At 38.0% G+C, this 23,200-nt stretch overlaps 2 protein-coding genes and 1 pseudogene across 3 annotated transcripts; 1 reads left to right on the top strand and 2 right to left on the bottom strand.

Moving 5' to 3' along the window:
- Positions 1 to 6,692, bottom strand: LOC133715877 (signal peptide peptidase-like 4). 2 transcript variants are annotated; one of them, XM_062142567.1, is made up of 14 exons: positions 6,335 to 6,692; positions 5,451 to 5,609; positions 5,201 to 5,330; positions 4,766 to 4,885; positions 4,501 to 4,652; positions 4,228 to 4,410; positions 4,059 to 4,093; positions 3,198 to 3,360; positions 2,222 to 2,275; positions 1,677 to 1,769; positions 1,431 to 1,573; positions 1,016 to 1,086; positions 409 to 492; positions 1 to 292 (listed from the first exon to the last, which is right to left on the bottom strand). In XM_062142567.1, the coding sequence occupies exons 3-14, from the start codon at positions 5,250 to 5,252 to the stop codon at positions 168 to 170; spliced, it is 1,275 nt and encodes a 424-aa protein (XP_061998551.1). In that variant the 5' UTR covers positions 5,253 to 5,330; positions 5,451 to 5,609; positions 6,335 to 6,692; the 3' UTR covers positions 1 to 167. The 2 variants fall into 2 exon arrangements, with proteins under 2 accessions (XP_061998551.1, XP_061998550.1); XM_062142566.1 differs by having other exon boundaries at positions 3 to 292; positions 5,201 to 5,312; positions 6,335 to 6,681.
- An 8,314-nt stretch (positions 6,693 to 15,006) lies between these two features.
- Positions 15,007 to 17,069, bottom strand: LOC133716706 (E3 ubiquitin-protein ligase ATL4-like; annotated as a pseudogene).
- A 4,921-nt stretch (positions 17,070 to 21,990) lies between these two features.
- LOC133716705 (putative receptor-like protein kinase At3g47110) lies at positions 21,991 to 22,818 on the top strand. Its single transcript, XM_062143379.1, has one exon. It carries the CDS (start codon positions 21,991 to 21,993, stop codon positions 22,816 to 22,818), a length of 828 nt encoding a protein of 275 aa, XP_061999363.1.
- Positions 22,819 to 23,200: the final 382 nt, after the last annotated feature.

Genomic DNA, 23,200 nt, shown 5'->3' with positions numbered 1-23,200 from the left:
TTGGGCATATGCATGTTGGATGTTGTAAACGTCCCGTTTTTATATCAAGTGATTTAAAATCATCTTAGTAACAACTTTCTAATCGTATTATGGTCTCCTACAGCTTTGACATGTAAAGAGTATCTGAGTTACTAACTAGTATACTAACCAACTATCACACAATTACTTTATCCAGATTCTTCTATTGAGAGTGAGAGGATTGGAGTCGTACGTGCGGGCAAGGCCTCTCTGGTTCTCCTCGTCCACAGAACTTTGAGGTCACCTCTCATCTGTCCCAAGGTTAAGAAGGTACCTGCAGAACGTAACTAGCTTATATTACTGCTGCTCATGTTATGAATAATTTAGCGCAGAAAGGTCAGAGGCACACTATGCATGTTACTGCCAGATTATCCAAGCTTAGAATCTTACCAAGTGTGAATGGAACTATGTATAACAAAGCAGGTTGGCCATGTCCATCCATCAAGTTCAAAGCCACATAGGTGACCAGGAGACCTGCAGTGCGAATTGCCAAGCAATTATTAAAGACGAAACCAATGATGTAAATATCTGGTGGCTTGCTAACCAATTGCATATATTCGCTAGAATAGAGCACTAGACTTTCTACATAAACATAACAACTATTATATAGAGAAAAAACAGGGTCACTTTGACAGTGGACAAATTGCTTTGCTCCTTAAGTGGCTTTCCCCAAACTTCTATCTCTATCTTTTGCAGGGAAGTTTTCCCTCTGGTGATATACTGCACTCTATGGATGCAATGCATTTTTCCATGAAAACTTTATGTCATTATGTCCTAAAATATCTTAATTTTTCAAATAGCTCATATATGCTCCACTCATTATCTCCATTGAGCTCTGTTTACCATAAACACACAGAAATTTATAAACAAGAGTTATTAAGTCGCCCAAAATTTATTAGATGGCTCAATTAGTGCATTTTATGAATGCCAGGTGCAACATTGGCATAACAAAGAGAAAAAAAGTGCAACGTGTCCCAAAATTTAGCACAGTACATACCTGCACCATAAGCTGTCATTGCCCACACAAAGTAACCCGTTCGAAGAGTCTTATTTGTCAACCAATCATACCTGTAAAAGTTACTGTCACGATTTAGTATGTGTTTGGACGATGTGATAACTAATGAAGTGTAACTGTCATGATTTAGTTTCAAGTCCCATGTTTTCATCATTAATTGATCCAAGTTTTGTGAATAACACAGTAACTCCCAAAATATCTAATCAATGTTAACATGTTCTTTCATGTTCATTTTATAAAATCCCAAAACATATATACAAATATCTAATCAATGGACATATTGACCAATAAAAATAACATAACAAGAAAACAAGTCTCTGAAACATTTATGATCAAGGTTTCAGTTGTAGGGTACTTAAAAGGGATTCTCAAAGACATGTGGTTTACAAATACAAACCTTAGTGAAAAGGCTACAACCAATCCAGGTAAGATAATATCACCAAACCCGATGATGCTGTAGCCACCCCAAGGATCAAACATCTGTGGGATTTTTAGTAGCATTGGGATACCATCCTCTCCACTTTTATCACCACGAGCCACCTACATAGGAAAGATAAATATTTCAATGTCTTCAACTTGTAAAAAAGGTATCAATACCCAAAACCAATCTTTAGGAGTGGCAGAGAAGTTCTGATTTACTCACCACTATCATGACACTCTCATGGAACCACCATTTAGAAACACATACCCAGAAGATGTCATAAAAAAAGGCACAACCGAGAAGAACTGTTCCAACCTGATTATAGAGAGAGAGAGAGATTAGGGAGGTTATCTTTGTGCATTCTCAATAAGGTGTTCAGTATGAATTGCTCCATTGTCTTAATTGCTAATAATCCAACAGAATATGTAACGAATAAGAGATATCCTTCGGTCCCCAATTCACCAAAAAATAAATAAATAAATAAATAAGTAAATAAGGAATATCTACAAATCAAAGTATAATTGACAAGATAAAAAAAAATAGAAGAAGTCATCATGTGTTTTTAACAAAATAAGTGCACAGTAGGACTTGAGAGTATGTTGTTTACAGAATTACAGATTAAACCCAGGAAAAGAATATTAATAGATATGACCTTGCATTTTCTTATGTAACATCAATAGTAAGCAGCACAATAATAGATGAAAAGAAAAATGTTCACATTTTGCTCGACAAAAATCAGAAAAGGAAAAATGATTGTGAATCATCACCTTGAGATTTGGTACGCGAACAATCTGAAGAACGGTGATTATCAGTGCAATACCCTGATTATTTTTCAGCGCAAGTTAGTGTCTACCAAACATATTACAAGTTACAAATATCACTTGAATGTGAAAGATAACGTGCGGCTATCAGTATTATCCATAATAGTATGAAATAAATGCAGTCCATATAAAACAAAAGGACGAGCGTGATCTGTTTACCAGTTCCTTCTCGTAAAAAAACAGAACTCTGAAGTGCATAAGGGCAAAGTCAAACTTCAGGTACCAAATAGCAATCAGTCATATCATAGGTATTTAAACAATGACTGTTCTACCTTTGGTAATATGATAGCAATACATACATCCAAATGAATCGGAAAAAACTAAATACAGCTGAATTTTTATTATTTTTCTATTTTGCTGAGAAGATAAGAATACGAGATTATCTGCCAACCTAAATTTGAACGGAAAAGCTGAGAACAAATGGTTTATGGGTGATTAGTTAAATTTTCCTACATATGATTATGGTCTTCTCTGCTTATCTTTTTTAATGCTATATCAATTAAGTGACGAAGTTTCCACCCTTCTTCTAAAACAAAGGTTTTCCAATCTCCTTATTACTCAGTAAAATCCAATAAGAATGTACAATTACCATCCACAGTAGTTGATTGCTAACTCCTGGATCCCCTGATGTATAAATACTTCTCAAAATTCTCTTGTGATACACTGACATTGCCTAATTATGAGTTCAGACCTTGCATGACTTAAAAATATTATTCTCGCGAAATATTTGTAATGAAAAGATTACTGGCTCGGAGTGCAAAAAAACAAAAAAAAAAAATATATATATATATATAAATCAGCAGAATGTAAAACAGGGAAATACAGAAGCAAAATTCACTGCATTAGGTATGGATTTAGAACATTCCAGTGAAAATTTAACCAGATCAATATCAAAATAAAAGATGAGAATTTATTTTCTTACAAGGATATCTTGGCCAATCCAAGCAAATGACACACGGCGATTCACTGCCCAAACAACAGCAAATGCTATGCAGAAGGGAGTGACAGCTAGTGTCAAATATGAAACAGCTCCAAAGAAGGGCACCTTAACATATGATTCTCCAGCACGTTTAAACCGTCTGAAACTATATTTGCTTAGTTGTCAGCTTCATATTCAGGAGACTTTACAAACAAAACTTACAAGTTTTAATAACAGATCAATTTTCATTTAGATTTCTAGAATAATGATGCTTGCTTGCGTTCTCACATAAAGCTCATCAGTAGTATTATCAAAGGTCATTAGTTCTGGAGATCTATGGCATTGCTTACAAAAAGCACTTCTAAGTAAAAGTGTTTCTTAAAGAAGCACTGGTACACATTGGCAATGCAACCCATGTAATCAGCATTCTTTGGCCCTCTTATAGTTTGGAAGCTAATGACAAAACTATAAGAGAATTCACCAAAAAAAATAAAAAAAATAAAAAAAAAACAAAACAAAACAAAAAATAGAAGAAAGGATACAAACAAAGAAAGAGCTAGCATAATAAGGTTATGTAATTTACACGAACGTATGAACGAATTACCTATCAAATTCTGCTTCCATAATAAAGAATGATAAAACAGATCACACTATAGAATAAATGCCAACAGGAAAAAAAAAAAAAAAAACAAAGTTCGTCCCAAAAAAACAAGGTCTAGCAGAATCAAGTGATGAATGGATGTCTAAATGAATTACCCATCAAATCCTCCCCTGCCTCCACCAAAATAACAAATAAAAAATAAAGTACAACATGAAAGCATCACAAAGGCTAAGGACTAACATAAGGAGGAAAAAGACATTTACCATGATAGCAAGGCCACCAAGCAAGTCTGTAGGCCCTATAAAAAGAAAGAGACTGCATGGTTCAGTATTCACCTCAGAGGACTCATTGAAAATAATATTAACCAGTATATGCTCAATTAAGAATTTATAATTATAGAGAAAAAATTTGTATAATACAAAAACAGGATACCTCTATCCCACCAATGCAAAACAAAACCACCAGAATCTCAATGAACCAGAAGGACATAAGTTTGTAAAACATAACCAAGAAGCATGAAGCAATCACAACAAAGAGAATTGCTGCCATGGTGCTAATCTCCACTAGAGGACCAGCACTTCCACCTTCCACATGTGAAGACTCGTCAGAAGCATCCTGCACACAGCAATTAAGCACCCAGCAATAATTGAAGCCACATATACAGCACTAGAGTTACAAAATAGCTGCAAAAAGGCATAGCATAACCTTCAATAGCTTGTCATGCTCAATAGCTGCTTCTCTTGCAGTCCATGCAGACCAATAAGAAGCAAATAAGATGGTACCAACAGCCATAAGCCATAAAAATACTTCTGCAATATCAACCAGTGGACGCAATGGAGAGTATAGCTGCACAGAAACTGAAGAAAGGGATCGCATAGACAATAGTACAAACAAAAGAAAACCCCTCTTAGAAGGTGAAATTATATGCAAATAGTTAGGTGTATATGTGAACAGAAAAGGAAAAGCATACCTATGGAATTGTTCGTTAATCCATTTTCCAAGATTTCACCAATTTTGTTGGGAAGCATAACAGCAGGTATGCCTATCTCGACATCAGGCTCGTCGTCTTCACAAACCATCTTGAAAAGTTCTATAGGACACACAGCAATACTTTTTGTAACATATACTTATTTTCACCTAATCAATTTTGACCACCATTTTTTTCTACAGTACACACAGCATACTTATTGTTACATATACTTATTTTCACTTGATCAATTTTGACAGTCATTTTTTATAAACAATAACGATTATAACAATGAAATTTTCTTTTCACTTGCTACTGTTTTCCCCCATATTAATTGTAAAAATGTATTGAACATTTTTACTCTGCAAGAGAGTTTAGAGGACTTTAGGATGGAGACTTTTCTAGACCATGAAGATAAGAAAAATTAGATGCAAATACCTGGACGGTTATTTATGATGAGGATGGCTGAAGCATTAGCAGATTCAGCCATATTTGCCTTGGTGGTAAAACTGCAATTTCCTCGGTGTACCAAAATGACCTCACGTGCAAGCTACCCAAAAGATATGCACTACACAATCAGATGAGCATATCCGATAGCTTCCAATCAGGAAGATTATCACTTCTAATTACTGTAAAACATTGCAGTGTAAATTGATGTTATAGAATGGAAAGATCATAACAAGTATACCTTATTCTTGGGTTTGGTACAACAATCAGGGGGGTCTGCCAGAACCACTCTAGTATTATTGGCATGCTTCTCCTTTGATTCCAGGGTAGGTCCAAATCGAGCCCCAACACCAACATACTCGTCGGCTTCTACACCGTTGATCCAAGTCGGAACCTTTACCTATGTTACCAAAAATAGGACTCCGTTCAAGATATAGGTTACAATAAGCGATGAAAACAAAAGTGCATGCCTCCACAACAATCTTAGGCTAAATTTAATTTCCAAGTAAGCCAGCTAAAGTAAAATATATAATAAGACTCAAGTATAACAAAGTATTACCGTAATTACTTAACTGAATTGAATTTCCATTCACAGAATAAGAGAGTTAGGTTATATTTCTTTTATCAACTTTATGTTCTGTTCTCTGATCTTTCTTTGTTGAAGGACAGAGAAAAGATTTCGGTTTGTGGCTATCCTTTCTTTTTCTCCTCCCCTCTTTTTCTCCCTCTTTAATCTAACAAAAAGAAAACAGATATAAAATGCTACCAAACGGACCTTAAGTTTTTATAATTTTATTTTTTCTTGTACTAAATTTCCATTTCCAAGGCCAACACAGCAGATTCATCCATCAATTTTTGTTCACATATTTTCTACCCTTTTCTCAACAACCAAACAAAAACAACTCCAATCGGCTACTTAAGTTCAAATTCCCAGCTAAAGTTTCATTTTCAAGTCACCACAACAGCATATTCAACCACTAAACACAAGCGAATAAAAACAAAAAAATGGACTTGAATCGAGTTGCAATTAAAACTGATCGACAGTAAGTCTCTAAATACAAACTGAAATTCAACTGACAACAAGGTGAAATCCAATCGAATTAAGAAAATTTAGAGTGAATTTACCAGAACGAAGTCGTTTTCACAACCAGCCGAGCTCAAACCGAGACTCAGCACCAGCACAGCCGCCACTATCCACACACCTCTCTGTCAATCCATTTATCCCAGAACCCATCTTCCCTTTCAGATCAATCCATTCTTCTGGCGGCCGGCCTCGATCCTCCAGGACCTCCACCATCGTTGTGGGGTGCGAGGGAATCTCCCGATCCAACCCGAAACTGAAAGGAGATTGGAGGTTTAACTCCTCTGCGACCCAGCCGCCGCCGACCGCCTTAGAGAACCACCACACCCTCCACAGACCTCGTCCGTCAGAGTCTCTTGAAGCCGCCGCCGAACAACAAAGTCAAGCCTGAAACAGTCGTGTTGGCAAAAAAAAAGATGCATTACTAGTACAGTAGTAATAGTTTGAAGGAAATCAACTTTTACTGCATTTTCTTTTCCTAATCAGTATTAATTAAGCAAACAATCCTTAAGGTTAAATTTTCAAAACACCTGAAATTGCCCTTCTTTTATTAAATTTTAAAATCTGTAGTTTAATGTAGGGATAATGACCACTTACCCATAAAATATCAAAATACACCCCATACACTTCACCAACTTATTTTCAACCCCATTCACACAAAAGTTTTCTCTTTTTCTCCCAACTATTCCTTTCACTTAATGTTTATACCATTAGTACCATTCTCTCTCTCCAATTCTTGCTTTTACTATTATTTTGTTTCCTATTATTTTACTTTTAATGAAACGTGGTGGGCCCATTTTGAAATTATTTGTCTAAATTATAATTGCAGCTAAATTTCATCCTCTATATTCAAAGGTAAACAGTTAAATTTTACTATTCATAATATCGATTATTGATAGACTTGAGCTAATTGCTATTTGTAATATTACGAGCAAAGAATTGAAAAAGGAAAAAGAAAAGTTGAGAAAATTGAAAGACTTTAGAGAAAGTCTTAAAAGAGAAACTCCCGACTACTGGGATATTATCTTTAGAATTCAAACAAGAATCTATAAAGTTAAGCAGAATATTGAAAATCTCTTATATACTCTCAAAGAGGAACAAAAACCTCTTGATTATATGAGCATTGGTTAGATCCGCAAATCACTGGTATCAGAGCTCAAAAGGGGAATCCCCAATGGGGACAATGTCTGATTTAATATTAGAGAAGTTGAATTCTCTACTTAAATCCTCTGATGAGAAACATCAGACCCTGCAGAAAGAACTATCTAGATGTCAAAATCATCTAGAAAAATTACCTGATATATTCTACCAATTAGAAAAATTGGAAAACAAAATAGATTATATCAAGGAACTTCCAAAAACGGAAGAAGAAAAGCTAACAAATGTTAGTAGAAAAATCAATGAACAGCAAAAAACCGCTGGATTCTATGAAAAATATACTTAAGGACAAGAAAGTGCCTACAGTAAAAACAAAGAAGGCTAATGGATTTAAACCATTAGAAAGACCAGAGAAGAATCCTGTTCCAAACATGATTTTCCTAGAACCATCTACTAGTCAGACTAGTATTCGGTACGAAAATCCGAAAGAAGCCAAAGACGTCAAAATGATGAGCATCTTCGGAAAAAAGAAAGGAGTACAACTCTTAAATGCTGAAGAGTTCGAATACAATGAAATCGAACATGAGGTAAAAACCGCCTCAATTCCAAAGTTAGATTTCAAACAAATCTACAAAAGGGGAAAGTTTGACCTAATGGATAGCCATCATTTCAAACTATTGGAATTCACAACCCCCTCCACAACAGGAGAAACTGATCTCTTGATGATCACTCCTGAAGAAGTTGCCCGAGCAAGATCAAAAAATTATCAATTTATGCATATTGGAGCAGTCCAAGTAGGCATAAAACTACTTGCCCGAGAAAACATAAACTGTTCAGTTCTATGTGTCTTACAAGACAATAGACTAACATATTTCCAAGCTAGTCTGTTGGGAACACTTGAAGCATCTTTATGCAACCAAGTGGCGTATTTCAACTGTTTCCCAAATTTCTCAACAAGCTTGAAAGATGCAGCTCACTGTCTACGACTGAGAGTCAAGACAGATGACATATCTATAAAAAATGATATGCAAGAACTCGCAATAGTATACAGAATATACTATAAACTGATGAGCACTACGGTAGAACCAAAGACAAGGATATCTAATATCCCAGGTCTTACTACTGGATTTCTTACCAGTCAGAAGAATCATTCACAACAGATTCACAAGGTTACTTGGAATGAAGTAACTTTTCCTATTGAATGGAAATTAGCTGGTCCGAAAAAACCACCAGAAAGTGCCAAAGCAAAAATCAATGAAAGTAGAAAGACTGAAGAAATCAGTCTAAATTTTGACAATCACAGAAAAAGTGATGTCAATCCTGAGAATATCAGGATAAACAACAATCTTCTCAGAAGAAGCTACAGCACTAGAGAAGCTAGTAGCAGTGGTACCAAATTTTCTGTTGAAGAACCAACAGAACCTATCACTGAAGAAGAATTAGAAGCTGATCTAAACAGACCAATGAATATGCTTAGAGCACAAAAACTCTATGATCTCTATGAGGAAGCAGAAAACTGCGAAAATCCTGAACGATTAGAAAAACTAATCGAAGAAATGAAAAATTTCAAGCCAGGAAAGGAAAGAAAACTCCTTCCCTATCAAGATATTGAAATGGAAGAAGGAGAAAGCTCCAAAACTTTCATCATAAGAGAAAAGGGAAAAATAAAACTCTCTATACAGAAAGCCCCTACGGGAAAAAATGGAGAAAGAAATTCTCAAAGATTTGTCCCAGAGGACAATATACCCAGAGTACCAATTTCTTCTTATGGTATCTAGTTAAACCTAGACAAAGCTCTAGACAAGAGAAAAACTCTTGACTAATGGGTTGATAGCCTGATGATGGCCTCTGCTCTAACCCTTAGAAAATTTGAAGCACCAGATCTTCAGGTGTACTATGAAACTACTCTCACCGGAGTAGCAAAAAAGTATTACTTCTCTTTCAAAGAGACTGCCAAAGGAAAAGACTGGCTAGAAGAAATCAAAACTTCGAAATCTCCGTATGATTTTGCAGTACCCCTGTACGATAAGTTCTGTGGAGATCTCTCAAATCTAAGTGAGAAGGCGAAAGAAACGGCCAAATCAAATATCTATGCTCTCAAAATTTGTAACATGAGATATTTTGAAGAATATTTGAATGAATTTCAAGAATATTACTGTACGATCGGTGAACTAGAGAATACTGATCTAGTTAACTTGTTGCACAGAAAACTCCCTGAACCATGGAGAACGGCTGTGAGAGAAAGCATAGCTGAAAAACCAATTGAAAGATTTTCAGTTGGAGGGATTGCCGACAGAATTAGGCAATTACTGAAAGAACAATGCAAAGCCAATCTTAGAGCTAAGATGGCTAAGAAACAACTCAAAGGAGTTGAAAATTTCTGTTATGGAATACTGGATATGCCAACCAACTGGGGATGTCATGAATCCAAGTTCCACAGAAAGAAAAAAGAAAACTATTACTCTAAAAAATTCAAAAGGAGTAATAAGAAAGGAAGTTGGAAATTTAAGAAAAGTTCCAATTTCAAAAAACAACAACAGGATACAGATCCTAAAAAGAGATTCTTCAAGAAAAAGAAGAATCACCAAGGCAACCATCAGAATAAACAGCCAAACAAGAAAGCTTGTACATGCTGGTTATGTAAAGCTGAATGACACTATGCCAATGAATGCCCGGAAAAGGGTAAAAGATCTACTAAAGCTCTCTTTGAAGAATATGAGCATATAGTAGAAACAACAAATATGAAGGGCTACGAAATAGCCTATTCTGATGATGAAGAAGATAACAGGTCAGTTTACTCTGCCTGGTCTGAAGAAGAAGAATCATCTGATTCTGAAATAGATTCTGAAATAGAATACTTAGAATCTAGATAGATGAATGTTCTGAAAATCAAAAACTGGGAAAGTAAGACAGAAGCAATAATGTCTTGTTATCACGTGAACCCTGGTACATTCGTTTGTGACTACTGCCTATGTCACGAAAGAAATGGACTTCCTATGTTCTGTGAAAAGTCGAAAAAGACTTATCACAAAGAATGCTTCATAGCTGAAGCAAGAAGGAAAACCAAGAATGGCCTTGTCAGCCAATTGGTAGAACAAGAATATGAAGAATATTTCTCTGAACAAAAAGAGAAAGAAGTAGAAACTCAGTTCCAAAAAATTATGGAACCCTCTTCCTCAAAAATAAAAGAAGAAGAGATCAATGAAGAAAAAATCGATGAAAATATAGAATTGGTTGAAACACCAGAAAATCCTGCAGAAGAATGTAAACCATTCATACCACAGGAACAAGAAGTTCAAGAAAATGAACTTCAACAGTCGAAAATCGTCTCTACTAGTAGATACAGCAACTACATAGAGATTGGATTAAAATTCCCTTATCACAAAAAATATCATCTACATGCATTTGTAGATAATGGATCGGGATTTACTGTTGCAAAGAGATTTGCAATTCCAGAAGAACTCTGGAAAGAAGATAAAAAAAGAACAGCTACTGGTGTCACGTTTGACGGAAGCCACCTTACAATGAACAAAGTAGCAAAAAATGTCCTTATCACCATTGGTGGAGGAACATTTATCATCCACAACGTTTGGCAATCTGAAGGCCAAAGATCAGATTTCTTGTTGGGAAATGATTTTATTCTCCAACAGAGATTCATCCAGGATGAAGAAGCGATAGGCTTTAGAAAAGGAGAACGGGTGTTCTGGGCAGACCGACTTACACAAGCCAAAAGTGTAGTAGGTCCCAATTTTACTACTCAGTATCAGAGATCGCAACAGAATAGTGGTGATCTTACCCCCTACAAACCCAAATTCGAACCCATACTCCAAATCAAACAACAAGAAGAACTACTTGTTGAAGAATCTTCTGAAGAAGAAGAAGAAACCAGTGAAGATGAAGAAGCTAGTTTTCTCCATGAGCATAACCTCAAGAACTTTCAGAATAAGCTTGAGTCTCAAAAAACCCCTACTCTTGATAAAATCAAGAAACTACTCGAACAGAATATCGATGTAGACCCTCAGAAATTTTGGGAAAAAGACCCAGTGGTCTGTGAATTAAGATTACATTACATGAATGTCATCTGTCATGTCAAAGCAATTCCTCAGTACAAAGAGGAAGATAAAAAAGAATTTAGAAAAGATATAGAAGATCTCTTGAACAAGAGATTAATTCAACCATTCACTAGCCCTCATCATGCTCCAGCATTCTACGTGAGAAATCATGCAGAAAACCTCAGAGGAAAAGCTAGAATGGTTATTGACTACAGAGATGTCAATAAGAAGACTGTCAAAGACGGTTATCAAATTGCTCAAGTACGAGTATTGATCAACCAGCTCAGAGGAGCTAAAGTCTTTTCAAAATTCGATGCAAAGTCGGGTTTTTGACAAGTCAAGATGCATCCTGAGAGTATTCCTCTCACTGCATTTGGAACACCACAAGGTCATTATGAATGGATAGTAATGCCTTTTGGTCTAAAACAAGCCCCTTCAATCTTCCAAAGAAAGATGGACAACGTCTTCAAGCATGTGGCTGAGTTCTGTGTCGTCTACATTGATGACATCCTTGTCTTCTCCAAAAACAGAGAAGAACACATGAAACACCTCAATGAGGTTGTAAAGCTGATAGTTCAGCATGGAATTATCCTAGGAGAAAATAAAATCTTCTTTATCCTCGATGAAGTGGATTTCCTAGGAATAAACATTAAGAATGGAGTGATAAAACTCCAACCTCACATCCTTGAGAAAATCTAGAAATTCCCAGATAGAATTCCTAATGCTAAGAGTCTAGAGAGATTCTTAGGAGTCATAAACTATGGGAGAGATTTCATTCCCAAAATCTCAGGACTAACAACAATGTTATCTCCTAAAACAAGTTCCAAAAGAAAATGGAACTTCACTGAAGATGATGAAAAAATAGTGAAGCAGATAAAAAATCTCTGCAAAAACCTCCCTTCTCTACAACAACCAGAGGAAAATGATGAAATTATCCTCCAAACAGATGCGAGCGATAACTACTGGTCCGGTGTAGTCCTGGCAAAAACACCTGGAACTAACATTGAAAAGATCTGTAAATTTTGTAGTGGCAAGTTCAGCCCTGCAGAACTAAATTATTCCACAGGGGAAAAGGAAATTCTGGCTGTCAAGAAAACAATTTAAAATTCTCCAGCTTTTCTTGGAAAACCTTTTACTGTTCGCACCGATTGTGCTAGAGTAAAGAATTTCAAAAACTTTAAACTTGATAAAGCTGCTGATAGAGGAAGATTAGCAAACTGGCAATTGTTCCTTAACCAATATGATTATAATGTTGAATTAATTGCAGGAAACAAATTAAAATTATCTTCCAGACGCCCTAACCAGAGAACTGGCCATGTTCAGCCGAAAAGATGACGACGAAGGTCGCAATCCCAGAAGCAGAAGATCTGGGAAAGAACATGAAACTGCTGAGGATCCCAAAGAAAAAAATCCTCAAAAGGTTTCTGCTAAGTCCCAAAGGACTAGCCACAATTGATCAATCCCAGGGTAAAGGATTGGCTAGCCCGTCTCAAACGAAAGACGGTAAAGGTTCATCAAAACCGTTGATGGCTGTTGCTTTGCCAAAAAGCAAACCAACTCCAACTGGAGTTATAAATATTTTTAATTATGAATTAAGAACCTTTGCTGATCCTGTGTTCAGAACTGGCAGGAGGCTAGCATACCACCAGAAGGCAATCCTAGATAACCTCTTATTTGCTTTTCAAGAAAGAAACAGTGGTATCATGTTCCCAGCTTTGTTCGCCTTAGCTGAAGAACTCCATGAAAATGCTAGACCGCAGCATGAAGAAGTGCAGCATAGTGCTGTTCGAAGTGAAAAAATTCACTATCTGGAAGATCCAGAAAGTGCTAGAATTCCTATCATAGCTTTAAAAGAAACAGATTGGTTTGAATTCCATAATCTGATAGGAAGTCACAATTCTGAGGACTGTATTCCTCCAACCCTCTTCATTGTTGCAGGACCTTATGTTGGAAGATACGGAGTTAATGTTCAGAGTGAACATCCTCAAGAACACAAGCTTTGGCTTGTTGAAAATGGTTTTGTCCATAATCTGTGGACCAAAACAAATGATGATCTCAAAGGCATGCCCCCTATCATCGTCAACACAGTCAAAAATGTCAGGAAAAATGACTGTACTCTTCGACTGAAGTTCAGATCTACTCCACCAGAATGGATTCACAGAACAAACGGTGAAGTTGAATACATTTATCCTTATCATTATGTGAGAATTATTCAAAAAAGATATCTTCAGCCCGCCTGTGTTGGATACAATTGCCAGCCAAATTCAAGTATTCCATGGATGAAGGCCATGTCTCTTGAATACATCAAGAAGATTATCCAAGAAGATACAAGAAATACTTTCCTGGCAGCAGGAGAAAAAACAATAATCACTGCCTATGATCATCTTGAAGCAATCAGCAGTGACCTCTTCATATATCTCACAAAGAAAGAAATAGACTCGACACTGGCATGCTTACAGTGGGTGGAAAAGCTTGAAAATGACAACCACTACAAGATGTATGTAGATACAGATGTCGAGGAAAATGCAACTACGGCCAGAATGGTCAGGATGGACAGCAACTCCTTTGTCCTCGGCCACAACTCAGAAACGGACGAGAACATGTGAAGCAGCAGGTGTAGAAAGCACCGAAAAGTACTTTTGGATTCTTCCCAAAAGCTGCTTTTGCTTTTCAGAAAAGAACAAGGTGAAAAACATTTCACCTAAGGGAATCTGCTTTTCGCCAACCGACCTCCATCATCAGGAGCACTCATGAAAGCAGAAATTCACGGAGTTGTTCTATACATTTTATTGTTTTGAATTCCAGTTTGAATTCCGCTCCCTATGTAAGGAGCTTTAGGTTTCAGTTGTAAGGCATTCGAAAACAGAGCATCAGAAAAATTCTAGATAAGAAACTTGAGCAGAAGAGTTTTCTCTCAAAAAGTAAAGAATGCCATAATAGCAGTGTGCTCCTTCCTTCCTGTCTAGTGTGAAGTAGTGTGCTTTCTTTACAAGTAAGTATCTGTAATCATTCTCATGGATAGCTAAACAGCTTTTTAGCTGTTTACCTGAGAATGAGGCTCTGAATCCTTAGCTTGTAATTATGTTTAAATAAATATTTTCAGTAAGCTCATCCACTTCATCACGTCTTTTATAAAATTTGCAAGTTATATATTGTTATCTATCGTGTTCAGAAGTTATCCTATACTACCTGTAAGTTCAGATTTTCTGTTTCTTAGGAAAAGTTGCCTCAGCTTAGGATAGAAACAAGCAGCAGTGATTTCGCCTGTTAAAGTAACCGTTAGGCAGGGAGCCTTTAGGTGAAAAACTTGGGCATGTTGAAGGCTAGCTTTGTTTTTCTTAGAAGTTTGAACAGGTTTTTCTAAAAAAAAGTGAGTTTTGGACCCAAAAGTCAGCATATGATATATTTGTTACTACCCTAGAAAGGACTACCCTAGAAAGGACTACCCTTATGAGTCTTTTCCCCCCTAAAACCCTAAACAGAAAATGAAAAAAAAAAAAGGGGGGTGAAATTTGCACCCCCAAAATTACAAACCACACCCCCCTTTCATTTTTTTAATAATATTTCATATCACTCTGTTTGCAATTCCTAAAACACCCTTAAAGTCAAATTTTCTTTTTTCTTTTCTTTTTGGGTCTTTTCTTCTCTCTCTCCTCCCTCTCTCTCCCCTCTGTTTGCAAGGAGCTCTCCGACCATTTCTCAAAAAACTCCTCCGCTTTTCGGTACTCCCCTGCTTTCTTATACAACTGCAGCACAATGGCCATAGTAACCTCATCACGTTTCATTCCTTGCTTGGTCATCCTCTGCAGCCATATAAGCGCTTCCTTTTCGAACCCACCTTTACTGTAAACATCAATCAAAGTCCCATAAGTTGAGTTAATGGGTGCTATTCTTTCCACATTCATCTCATCCTAAAGACTCCTTAGATGACTCCACTTCTTCGCCTTCCCAAGAATCCTAAGCACTATATTATAGTGAATCACATGCAACTCATAACACCTCTTCTTTTTAAACCACTCGAAAATCTCCAAAGCCCTTTCCCAACTCCTCTGCTCCTTCAAAATTATGTTCCTTTCCTTGTTACTAAGCGTCTCTCCCCACGGCCTCAGAGCCTCATCCAAGTCCTCAACTTCCTCCAACGCCGTCAACATTGCCGGAATGCACCCGCCGTAACTCAGCCATTTCGTCGAACACTTGGTCTGCACTTTCTTCACCACACCATTCCCACCCCCCAACCTCAATTCAACCCCAAAATCCTTTCTTTCCACAAACCCACCATCCCCAAAATCCTAAGCACTATATCATTTACCAAATCAAATCAGATATCGTTTACCAAATTTATAATCGTTTACCACCCGATATTACACAAAATGCAATTGCCACATCCATAGCGTTCGACTACTGCCGGTAAAGAATCTGCCGGAGCTTTAAGCCATCTCCTTCCCGAGGCCACGTCAGTGGCTAGACTGGCCTCCGACGGCAGCGGCGGCTAGAGCTCGCCGAGAACAACAATCACCTCTTCTTTCCAATCAGACGAGCCGTTTCTGGCATTGGAAAATCGGACCTTGGAGTCGTTCTCGACGAGGTAGTCGAACGATCCGATGGAGTAGGAGCGGCGCAGGTCTGCTGGTGGAGCCACGTGTTACATGGAAGGCGTGACAGCAGAGGGAGTAGCCGGAGCTGATCGTCGTGCTCGAACTTCGAGAGGCAGACGGTGCAGTCGGCAGTGGAGGAGGCTCGGCGGTGCTTGATGGAAGAGAAGGCGAAGACCGGGAGCGAGGCGACGGGATCGGCGGCGGCGGATTCGGCCGGAGATACTCGGCTGCTGGAGAGTCGGGCTGGGGCGTCGTCGCCGGAGGAGAAAGTGTCGTCAAGTGGTTGTTGATGCAGCTGAGGATTCGGCAGAGGGAGAATGAGGAGAATGATGAGAAGGTTTTCAGGAAGATCGGGAAGAAGAGAGAGAGAGAGAGAGAGAGAGAGAGAGAGGACTTTGGTGGTGGTCTGGAAGAGAGAGAGGGGGGAGAGAGAGAGTGTTTCAGGGTGTTTTAGGAATTGCAAACAAAGTGATATGAAATATCATTAAAAAAATGAAAGGGGGGTGTGGTTTGCAATTTTAGGGGTGCAAATTTCACCCCCCAAAAAAAAAAGTGAGAGGCTGGGCAGTTCTTTCCCAACTGCATTAGAACTGCAATTGCAGTTTGCAAAGAGTATTCTTATTTGAAAACAAAAAAAAATCAGATTAATATTACATAAATATATAACAAAAAGAAAAAGCAAATTGACACACGCGTTAGCGTGTGTTAAGAGGCTAGTATTGTACTTAAGTGGATTTCATAAGGTAATGTTTCATTTAGGTGGATGAAAAATGTAATAGGAAACCAATTCTATCTTCACCATGCCAGATAATAATTTAGCTGGAGAGGTCTCTCCTTCCTTTGGGAACCTGTCTTGTCAGTATTGAGATTTCTTATAGATAGCAATAACTTGCTCCTAGTTACCTAGGTCAATTAAAAAAAATCAAGAATTTCCTCATTTGACTCCGACATTGTACAAAACTAAATTGAAAATTAATGGCATGGAAAAATCTTTTCTAGCATTCAAACCTTTTAACATAGCCGATCGAGAACATACTCAGAAGGCAGAATTTGACGGAGATTGACAAATGTGAAATCAGAATCTAGAATACTGAAGGATATTTCCTTGTTGACATTTATTTGTTATAATAAGTAAGGTTCTTATATACGGATCAAGGAATTGATATTGGAAGAATGGAAATTGGAAATTGGCATTGATTTGGATGTTATTAGACTAGTAATTTGGCATATGGTTATTTGTGGTGAAGTTAGAATGCATTGAGTATGAAGTGGCAAATAGTTGAAGTGACATGAATGAGGTAAGAGAGCTAATTGTGGTTCAGTATACAGAAAGTAATGTGAATAAAGTATAAACAGACTTCGCTATCTGTGTTTATATAGTTACGACACTGAATTCAAATTTGGGCCCGACTGATCGTCGGATCCCCCTAGATGTTCTGCAATTGAATGCTTATTGATTAATGAATGCAAATTGACAGTACTACTTTCCACTGTAAGATTTATGACTGGAGAAATAGCACTGAAACAACATTGTGAGACAGATATTAAAGAATTCTACTACCAAGTACTCTTATTTGAATTTCAGGATGAAATTCTTTTTAAGGAGGTTGGATTGTGAGATCTCGATATTTCGGTTTTCTATTTTTGAAAAGAAAAATAATTTCGAGCTAATTTTATTTGAATTTCTATTATTTTTAAAACTCTTTATATATAGCTTTTAAAAATTATTTAAATTTTTAATTTTTCAAATTTTATCTTTCAAGCCCGAATGATTAAACTAGAATTCGTTACGTGAGAATTTTTGGAAACCCAAATTATTTTTAATGATTTTTGGAAATTTGTATTATCCAGAAATTTAATTAAAAATAGAAATTACAGGCGGCTACATCTGGACAATTCTTATATAGAAGTTAACTATATACTTAACTTGGAGCAGCTCGAAAAGCCTCAGATCACAGCCCAAACCGACCTCTCCCCGACCCGTTTTGCAGCGACGGGCGATCCGACAATTTCTTCACTTTCCGGCCATCGGCCAACGTCGCACTAGCGCCGTTAGCTTCCTTTAGGCGGCGCGAAGCAGAGCCGGTTCTCCCTTCTCCGAACTAGCAGCGACGGCGGCAGAACGAAGCCCGAAAGATTCTCGGGCTCTCCGGCAGATTTTCCTACTCCGTCCACGGCTGCAAGTGAGACCGGTGGCGATAGCTTCGTCTTGGCGAGGTGAAGAGGCCTGTAGTATTTTCTTTTCAATTCGTCAACTTGGGAGAGAGAATCAAGCATTCGAAGTGTGTGAGTTTTCAGGCCATGTACTGTGTTTTCCGGCGACGTTGGGTTTCAACTCAGGTATAAAAGTTGGTCGACTTGATGAACTCTACATGATTGTGTGATTTCCAATTTCAATTGGGTTTGGAAGAATTGGTATTTTGAGGTGTTGAGGCTGCTTGGGGTTCACGGTTTGCAGCGGTGGTTTTAGTTCACTTCGGTCAATTTCCGACGTTAATAGACCCTCTAAACATTACATGATCTTTGTTATACTCAAGTTCAATTTTTGGTTAGAATTGAAGGAATTAGAAATTTGGAGTTCGTGTGTGTTCATTGGTCTTTTCTACGAAGTGAGCATGATTTAGGTATTTTGTCCAAGTGAGGATGAAATTTATATTGGTATTGCCTTTTTAATCCTTGGAAGAGGGAGTTGGCTTTTGGCCTTGATTAATTTGTTCACCTTAACAAGATTTCTTCCACAAGTACGTACTATCCCAGAGTGTGTATCTAGTTGTATCTGTTTGGACCCAAAATGAACATTTTGGCCTGACAAGGCATGTGTTGGAGAAATTGAGCCAATGTCAGTGGCTCAAGCTATATATTTTCGACAAGCTCGAAATATATATTTAGAGGCTAAATAAAGCCTACTATGGAAGCATGGAAGCATGAAAAGTCAACTTTAGCACATTTTCCTACTTCGGCTAGGAGAAACCGAGCTAAACAAGGAAGTAGGGGCGGCAGACTAACCAAATGAACTTGAAATGAGCTGAAACTCTGCAGATCCATTCTAGACAGCCGAAGGATCATTTCTTATGAAGAGTGCCAGAGATATTTTTGAGTGGAAGGCCTTCAAACAATCAGTCCAATTTTCTACAGAAGCAAAACTGGAAAATTGGACCTGTAAGAGGTCCAGCAGCATTTCCAGCCCAACCACATGGAATAAAGCTCTGAAAATTTGTCAGGATGATCTACACTCATAGTGGAACATTTTTTATGAAGAAGTCGAAGGCTCATTCTGAAGTCTTGTTGGAGAAATAATTGAAGGAATAAAGGGGCAGAAACTGACCTAAAACCAGCTCAATATTCACATGTTCATGTTTCCTACCCACATGAAGAAAGCTAGATGCTTTTCTTCTTTTCCTTGGATATATTTTTCAAGACAATCTCTTTAATAGATCATCATCACTTCCATGTTTCTACACCTTCATGCTTTGCTTTCATTTCATCATTTCATCATTTCTCTATCTTTTCCATATTTTACAAATCACTTTCATACTCCACTTTCATTATTTTTCTTCCACTCATCATTTCACTCTTCTTTTTCTTCCCTATATAAACACCTTCTCCTCTCATTCTAACACACACATTCACAACACAACATCAAAACATCTCTAAGATGATCTAAGTTCTCTCTAGAGCAACCTCTCTAAGAGCAAACTCCTCTCCTTCTCTTTCTCTTACCGGTGATCACACTCCTAGTCCTAGTCTTCTCAGAAGCCGACTTTCAGTGCCACCAAACCCTCTGTCAACGTGCTTCGGTCCTAGTCTCCTCGGGAGCCGACGGTAGTGCCGCGACCACAACGGTTACAGAACCAGCCAAGCAAGGGTAACGCCCTAGCAACCCAGCCAAGCTTAAGTCACGCTTTAGCAAGATCTCAACACTTCCCGGTGATGTCGCTCTGCTCGATCTACAATATTGAGTATCGATTGTGTTAACAAGAAGAAACTTCAGCAAAGTCCTCACCACGAGGCACAAAGAATCCCACGACGAGGTTGGTGCTCTCCTCGTCTACAATCGCTTGATAGAAGTCAGGTCAAGGGACACCCCCGACGACCGCACCCGAACGGTGCTGGCACGCCCGCGCAAGAAAAGAGACTGTTGACCAGCTGCAACAAAATTGGAGCCAAACAGTATCTGTTATAAGTTCATTGAAAATATGGACCTGCAAACAAGATAATAAGTTAATTAGGAGATATCCTTCCATCCTGGGGAGCCTCTCTAGACTTGAATTGTTTGATGCATATAGTGACAACTTGTAGGGGAGTATTCCTAGACTCCTAGGTTCCGTAGGCCAGTTGAAAAGATCAACCATTAGAGCAAGTCCAGCGGTCTTGTTTTGACCGGGCAAATCGAGGGAATGATGATGTGGTGAACGGGCAATTGCAAAAACTGTCCTCCACCGGTCCAAGATTGTCCAGCCAAATTTTGGCTTTTGATGACCGTAGTCAAAATAAAAGGCAAGCCCGTGACTAATTATTTGACCCTCCTTGCCCAGCTGCCAGCTCGGCCCAGAAGCAACGTGGTTGACGTCAGTGTCAGCCAAGCAGAGAGAGACGCGGAGGAGAGGCTGCGTTGTCCCCACGCACGAATCAGGGAGCCGCATTTGCTGACCGCGTGGATGCATGCGTTTGTCGCCTAGCGTTATTGAATTGGTCCTTTGATCTGGGCCGTTGTTTTCAATTAAACAGGTGGATCCGACGGTAATGGAATTAATAGCTATGTATAGGATTGTAACGTTAATAAAACGGTAAGAAAAAAATTGTAAAAAATTCTTAAAAATTTCTCTATAAATACCTACAATTTTTTCTAACATCTCACACCCAAAATACTAGAGTTCATAGTAAAAATGAGCAGTTAAAACACTAAATGAACAATGGAAAATGAACAGTGAAATATGAACAGTCTTGACCGGTCAAGAAAAAAAACGGGTGGAAACCCATGTCCAGTGGCAGTGAACAGTAACTTGACTGGTCGAATTCTTGACTTCTCGACTTTGCCTTTTCTTGACTACGGGTGAACTTGCTCTTAGGCTTCACACTCCATCCCTCCGTCTATAACCTCTCTGCTGTTGTCAACCGGAAAAAAAAAAGGTCATTGGTACATATACAAGTGTCCCCAAGAGTGAGCATATTTTTAATGTATTTGTACAACTGTAGTACAATAATTGATACAGAATCCAGATTTGTAGTGTAGAGAGACTCATGAGACCTACTCTTTTATTTGGGGACACTTGAGATATGTGTTCCATTTAGCAATAGGAACACTAGCAATAGGCACACATATGATATATGTCTTTATAGCTCAATAGGGACACATATTTGTCCCTATAGGTATCAAAAGGCACACATGTTATGTGTCCCCTTAGGCCCTTTTTCTAGTAGTGTCCTTTACATTGCAGAAAACCGAGTTGACGGCAAGGGAGTATTCCCTTAGAATTCGGAAATAACTTGTCAATATGTTTGAACTTGTTCACAAACTGGTTCAATAGTTCCCTGCTTCAAGTCATATGACAGCTGACATTTTATCAGTTTCATGCCGAATGAAACTACCGGACAAGAAAGAGATAATAGCCGCAATCGGACCCTGCACTTAAAATGAGTTTCACGTTGTTCAACAAACTATTGTAATCACACAGTACACACTAACAACAGCTGTCTTTGGAAAACAAGAGTAGTCTGTAGTTGGAAGCAAGTGAGTTAAGTCAGTCTTCTTTTGGAAGAATGCAATGAATCATTAATCAAGAGTAGTTCTCCATCCCTTTGACAATCTAATTTATAGGACAGGAAGTTTTTTAATATTAAAAAACTTCCTGTCCTATAAATTAGATTGTCATGTCTCGCATAAAACTACCTATTTCACAACCCAACACCACCCATATTTATCTCAGTCTCTTTATTCCAAAGAAAAAATTGAAAATGGGGGGAGTTTTGGTCACGAAATTGGTTTTGATATCCTCTTTAGTTTTAAATGCAATGTTCATTTTACGTTGTAGCTCATTGCAATCGAACCATCCAAGACTCGAAGGGAATGAGATTGATAGGCAGGCACTGCTAGCAATCAAAGCTCAAATACAACACGATCCCAACCGGGTCATGAAATCATGGAATGACTCCATTCATTTTTGCCAGTGGCATGGTGTCACCTGCAGTCAAAGGCATCAACAGAGGGTCTCAATGCTCAACCTCAGCTCCCAAGGCTTGGCCGGCTCCATATCCCCACATATAGGAAATCTAAGCTTCTTAAGAGTGCTAAATCTCAAGAACAATAGCTTCACTCATCAAATCCCTCCTCAAATTGGGCATTTGCATAGATTGCAGGTATTGCATCTAAACAATAACTCACTTACTGGTACCATTCCTGTCAATATATCCAATTGCTTCCAACTCTATTTTCTCAATCTTGGTGTAAACAATCTGGTGGGAAAAATTCCTCTACGACTCGGTTCCTTGTCAAAGCTTCGTACTTTTGTTTTGCAACTCAATAATTTAACAGGAGAAATCCCTCCTTCTTTGGGGAACCTTTCGTCTCTCGAGACATTTTCTGTAGTTACTAATAACTTAGAAGGAAGCATCCCTAGTTCTCTATGCCAGTTGAAAAAAATAACCTTTTTCTATTTAGACTCAAATAGGTTGTCTGGTATCATCCCTTCCTGCATTTATAACCTCTCTGGTATAGTTGGATTCTCCGTAACACAAAACCAAATTCAAGGAAGTCTTCCACCAAACTTGAGCAATCACTACTAGAATTTTGTTCATATACATCGGTTCTAGACCGATGTTAAACTAATTTTCGACCGATGTCTTAGTGGGTGTAGAGAAAAGTATAGACATCAGTATAAGCGCGTTTTCAACCGATGTCCCAGACAGCAACCAACATCGATTCTAAAAAACAAATCGATGTATAATCGTTATAATCATAATATTTTTGTATGTTAGGTATGTCTAATTCTTCATATTTTCACATTTTATGCTTAAAAAAGTATATGTCGAACAATACCTACTTGAACATTTGCATCGATTTCTATTCCAGAAGCGATGTCCAGTACACTCGTAGACATCAGTCTCCAAAAAAATTTGTTTGTTCGTGTCTATTTTTACGTGCATCTTGCCACTTTATTCTCCTGAG

The sequence above is a fragment of the Rosa rugosa genome, chromosome 6 (genome assembly GCF_958449725.1).
Source record: "Rosa rugosa chromosome 6, drRosRugo1.1, whole genome shotgun sequence".
Lineage (NCBI taxonomy): Eukaryota > Viridiplantae > Streptophyta > Magnoliopsida > Rosales > Rosaceae > Rosa > Rosa rugosa.
The sequence above is the reverse complement of the archived record's forward strand: the minus strand, read 5'-3'. Positions and strand labels throughout refer to the sequence as shown.

Bases quoted from the DNA above. Each gene is read 5' to 3' on its own strand.
- LOC133716705 (XM_062143379.1), top strand. From the start codon at position 21,991: ATGGGGGGAGTTTTGGTCACGAAATTGGTTTTGATATCCTCTTTAGTT.
- LOC133715877 (XM_062142567.1), bottom strand. From the start codon at position 5,252: ATGGCTGAATCTGCTAATGCTTCAGCCATCCTCATCATAAATAACCGT. The intron at 3,361-4,058 runs GTAAATGTCTTT...AAGCAAATATAG, and splicing joins TTGGTGGCCTTGCTATCATG to TTTCAGACGGTTTAAACGTG. The intron at 1,770-2,221 runs GTGATGATTCAC...CTCTATAATCAG, and splicing joins TTCGCGTACCAAATCTCAAG to GTTGGAACAGTTCTTCTCGG.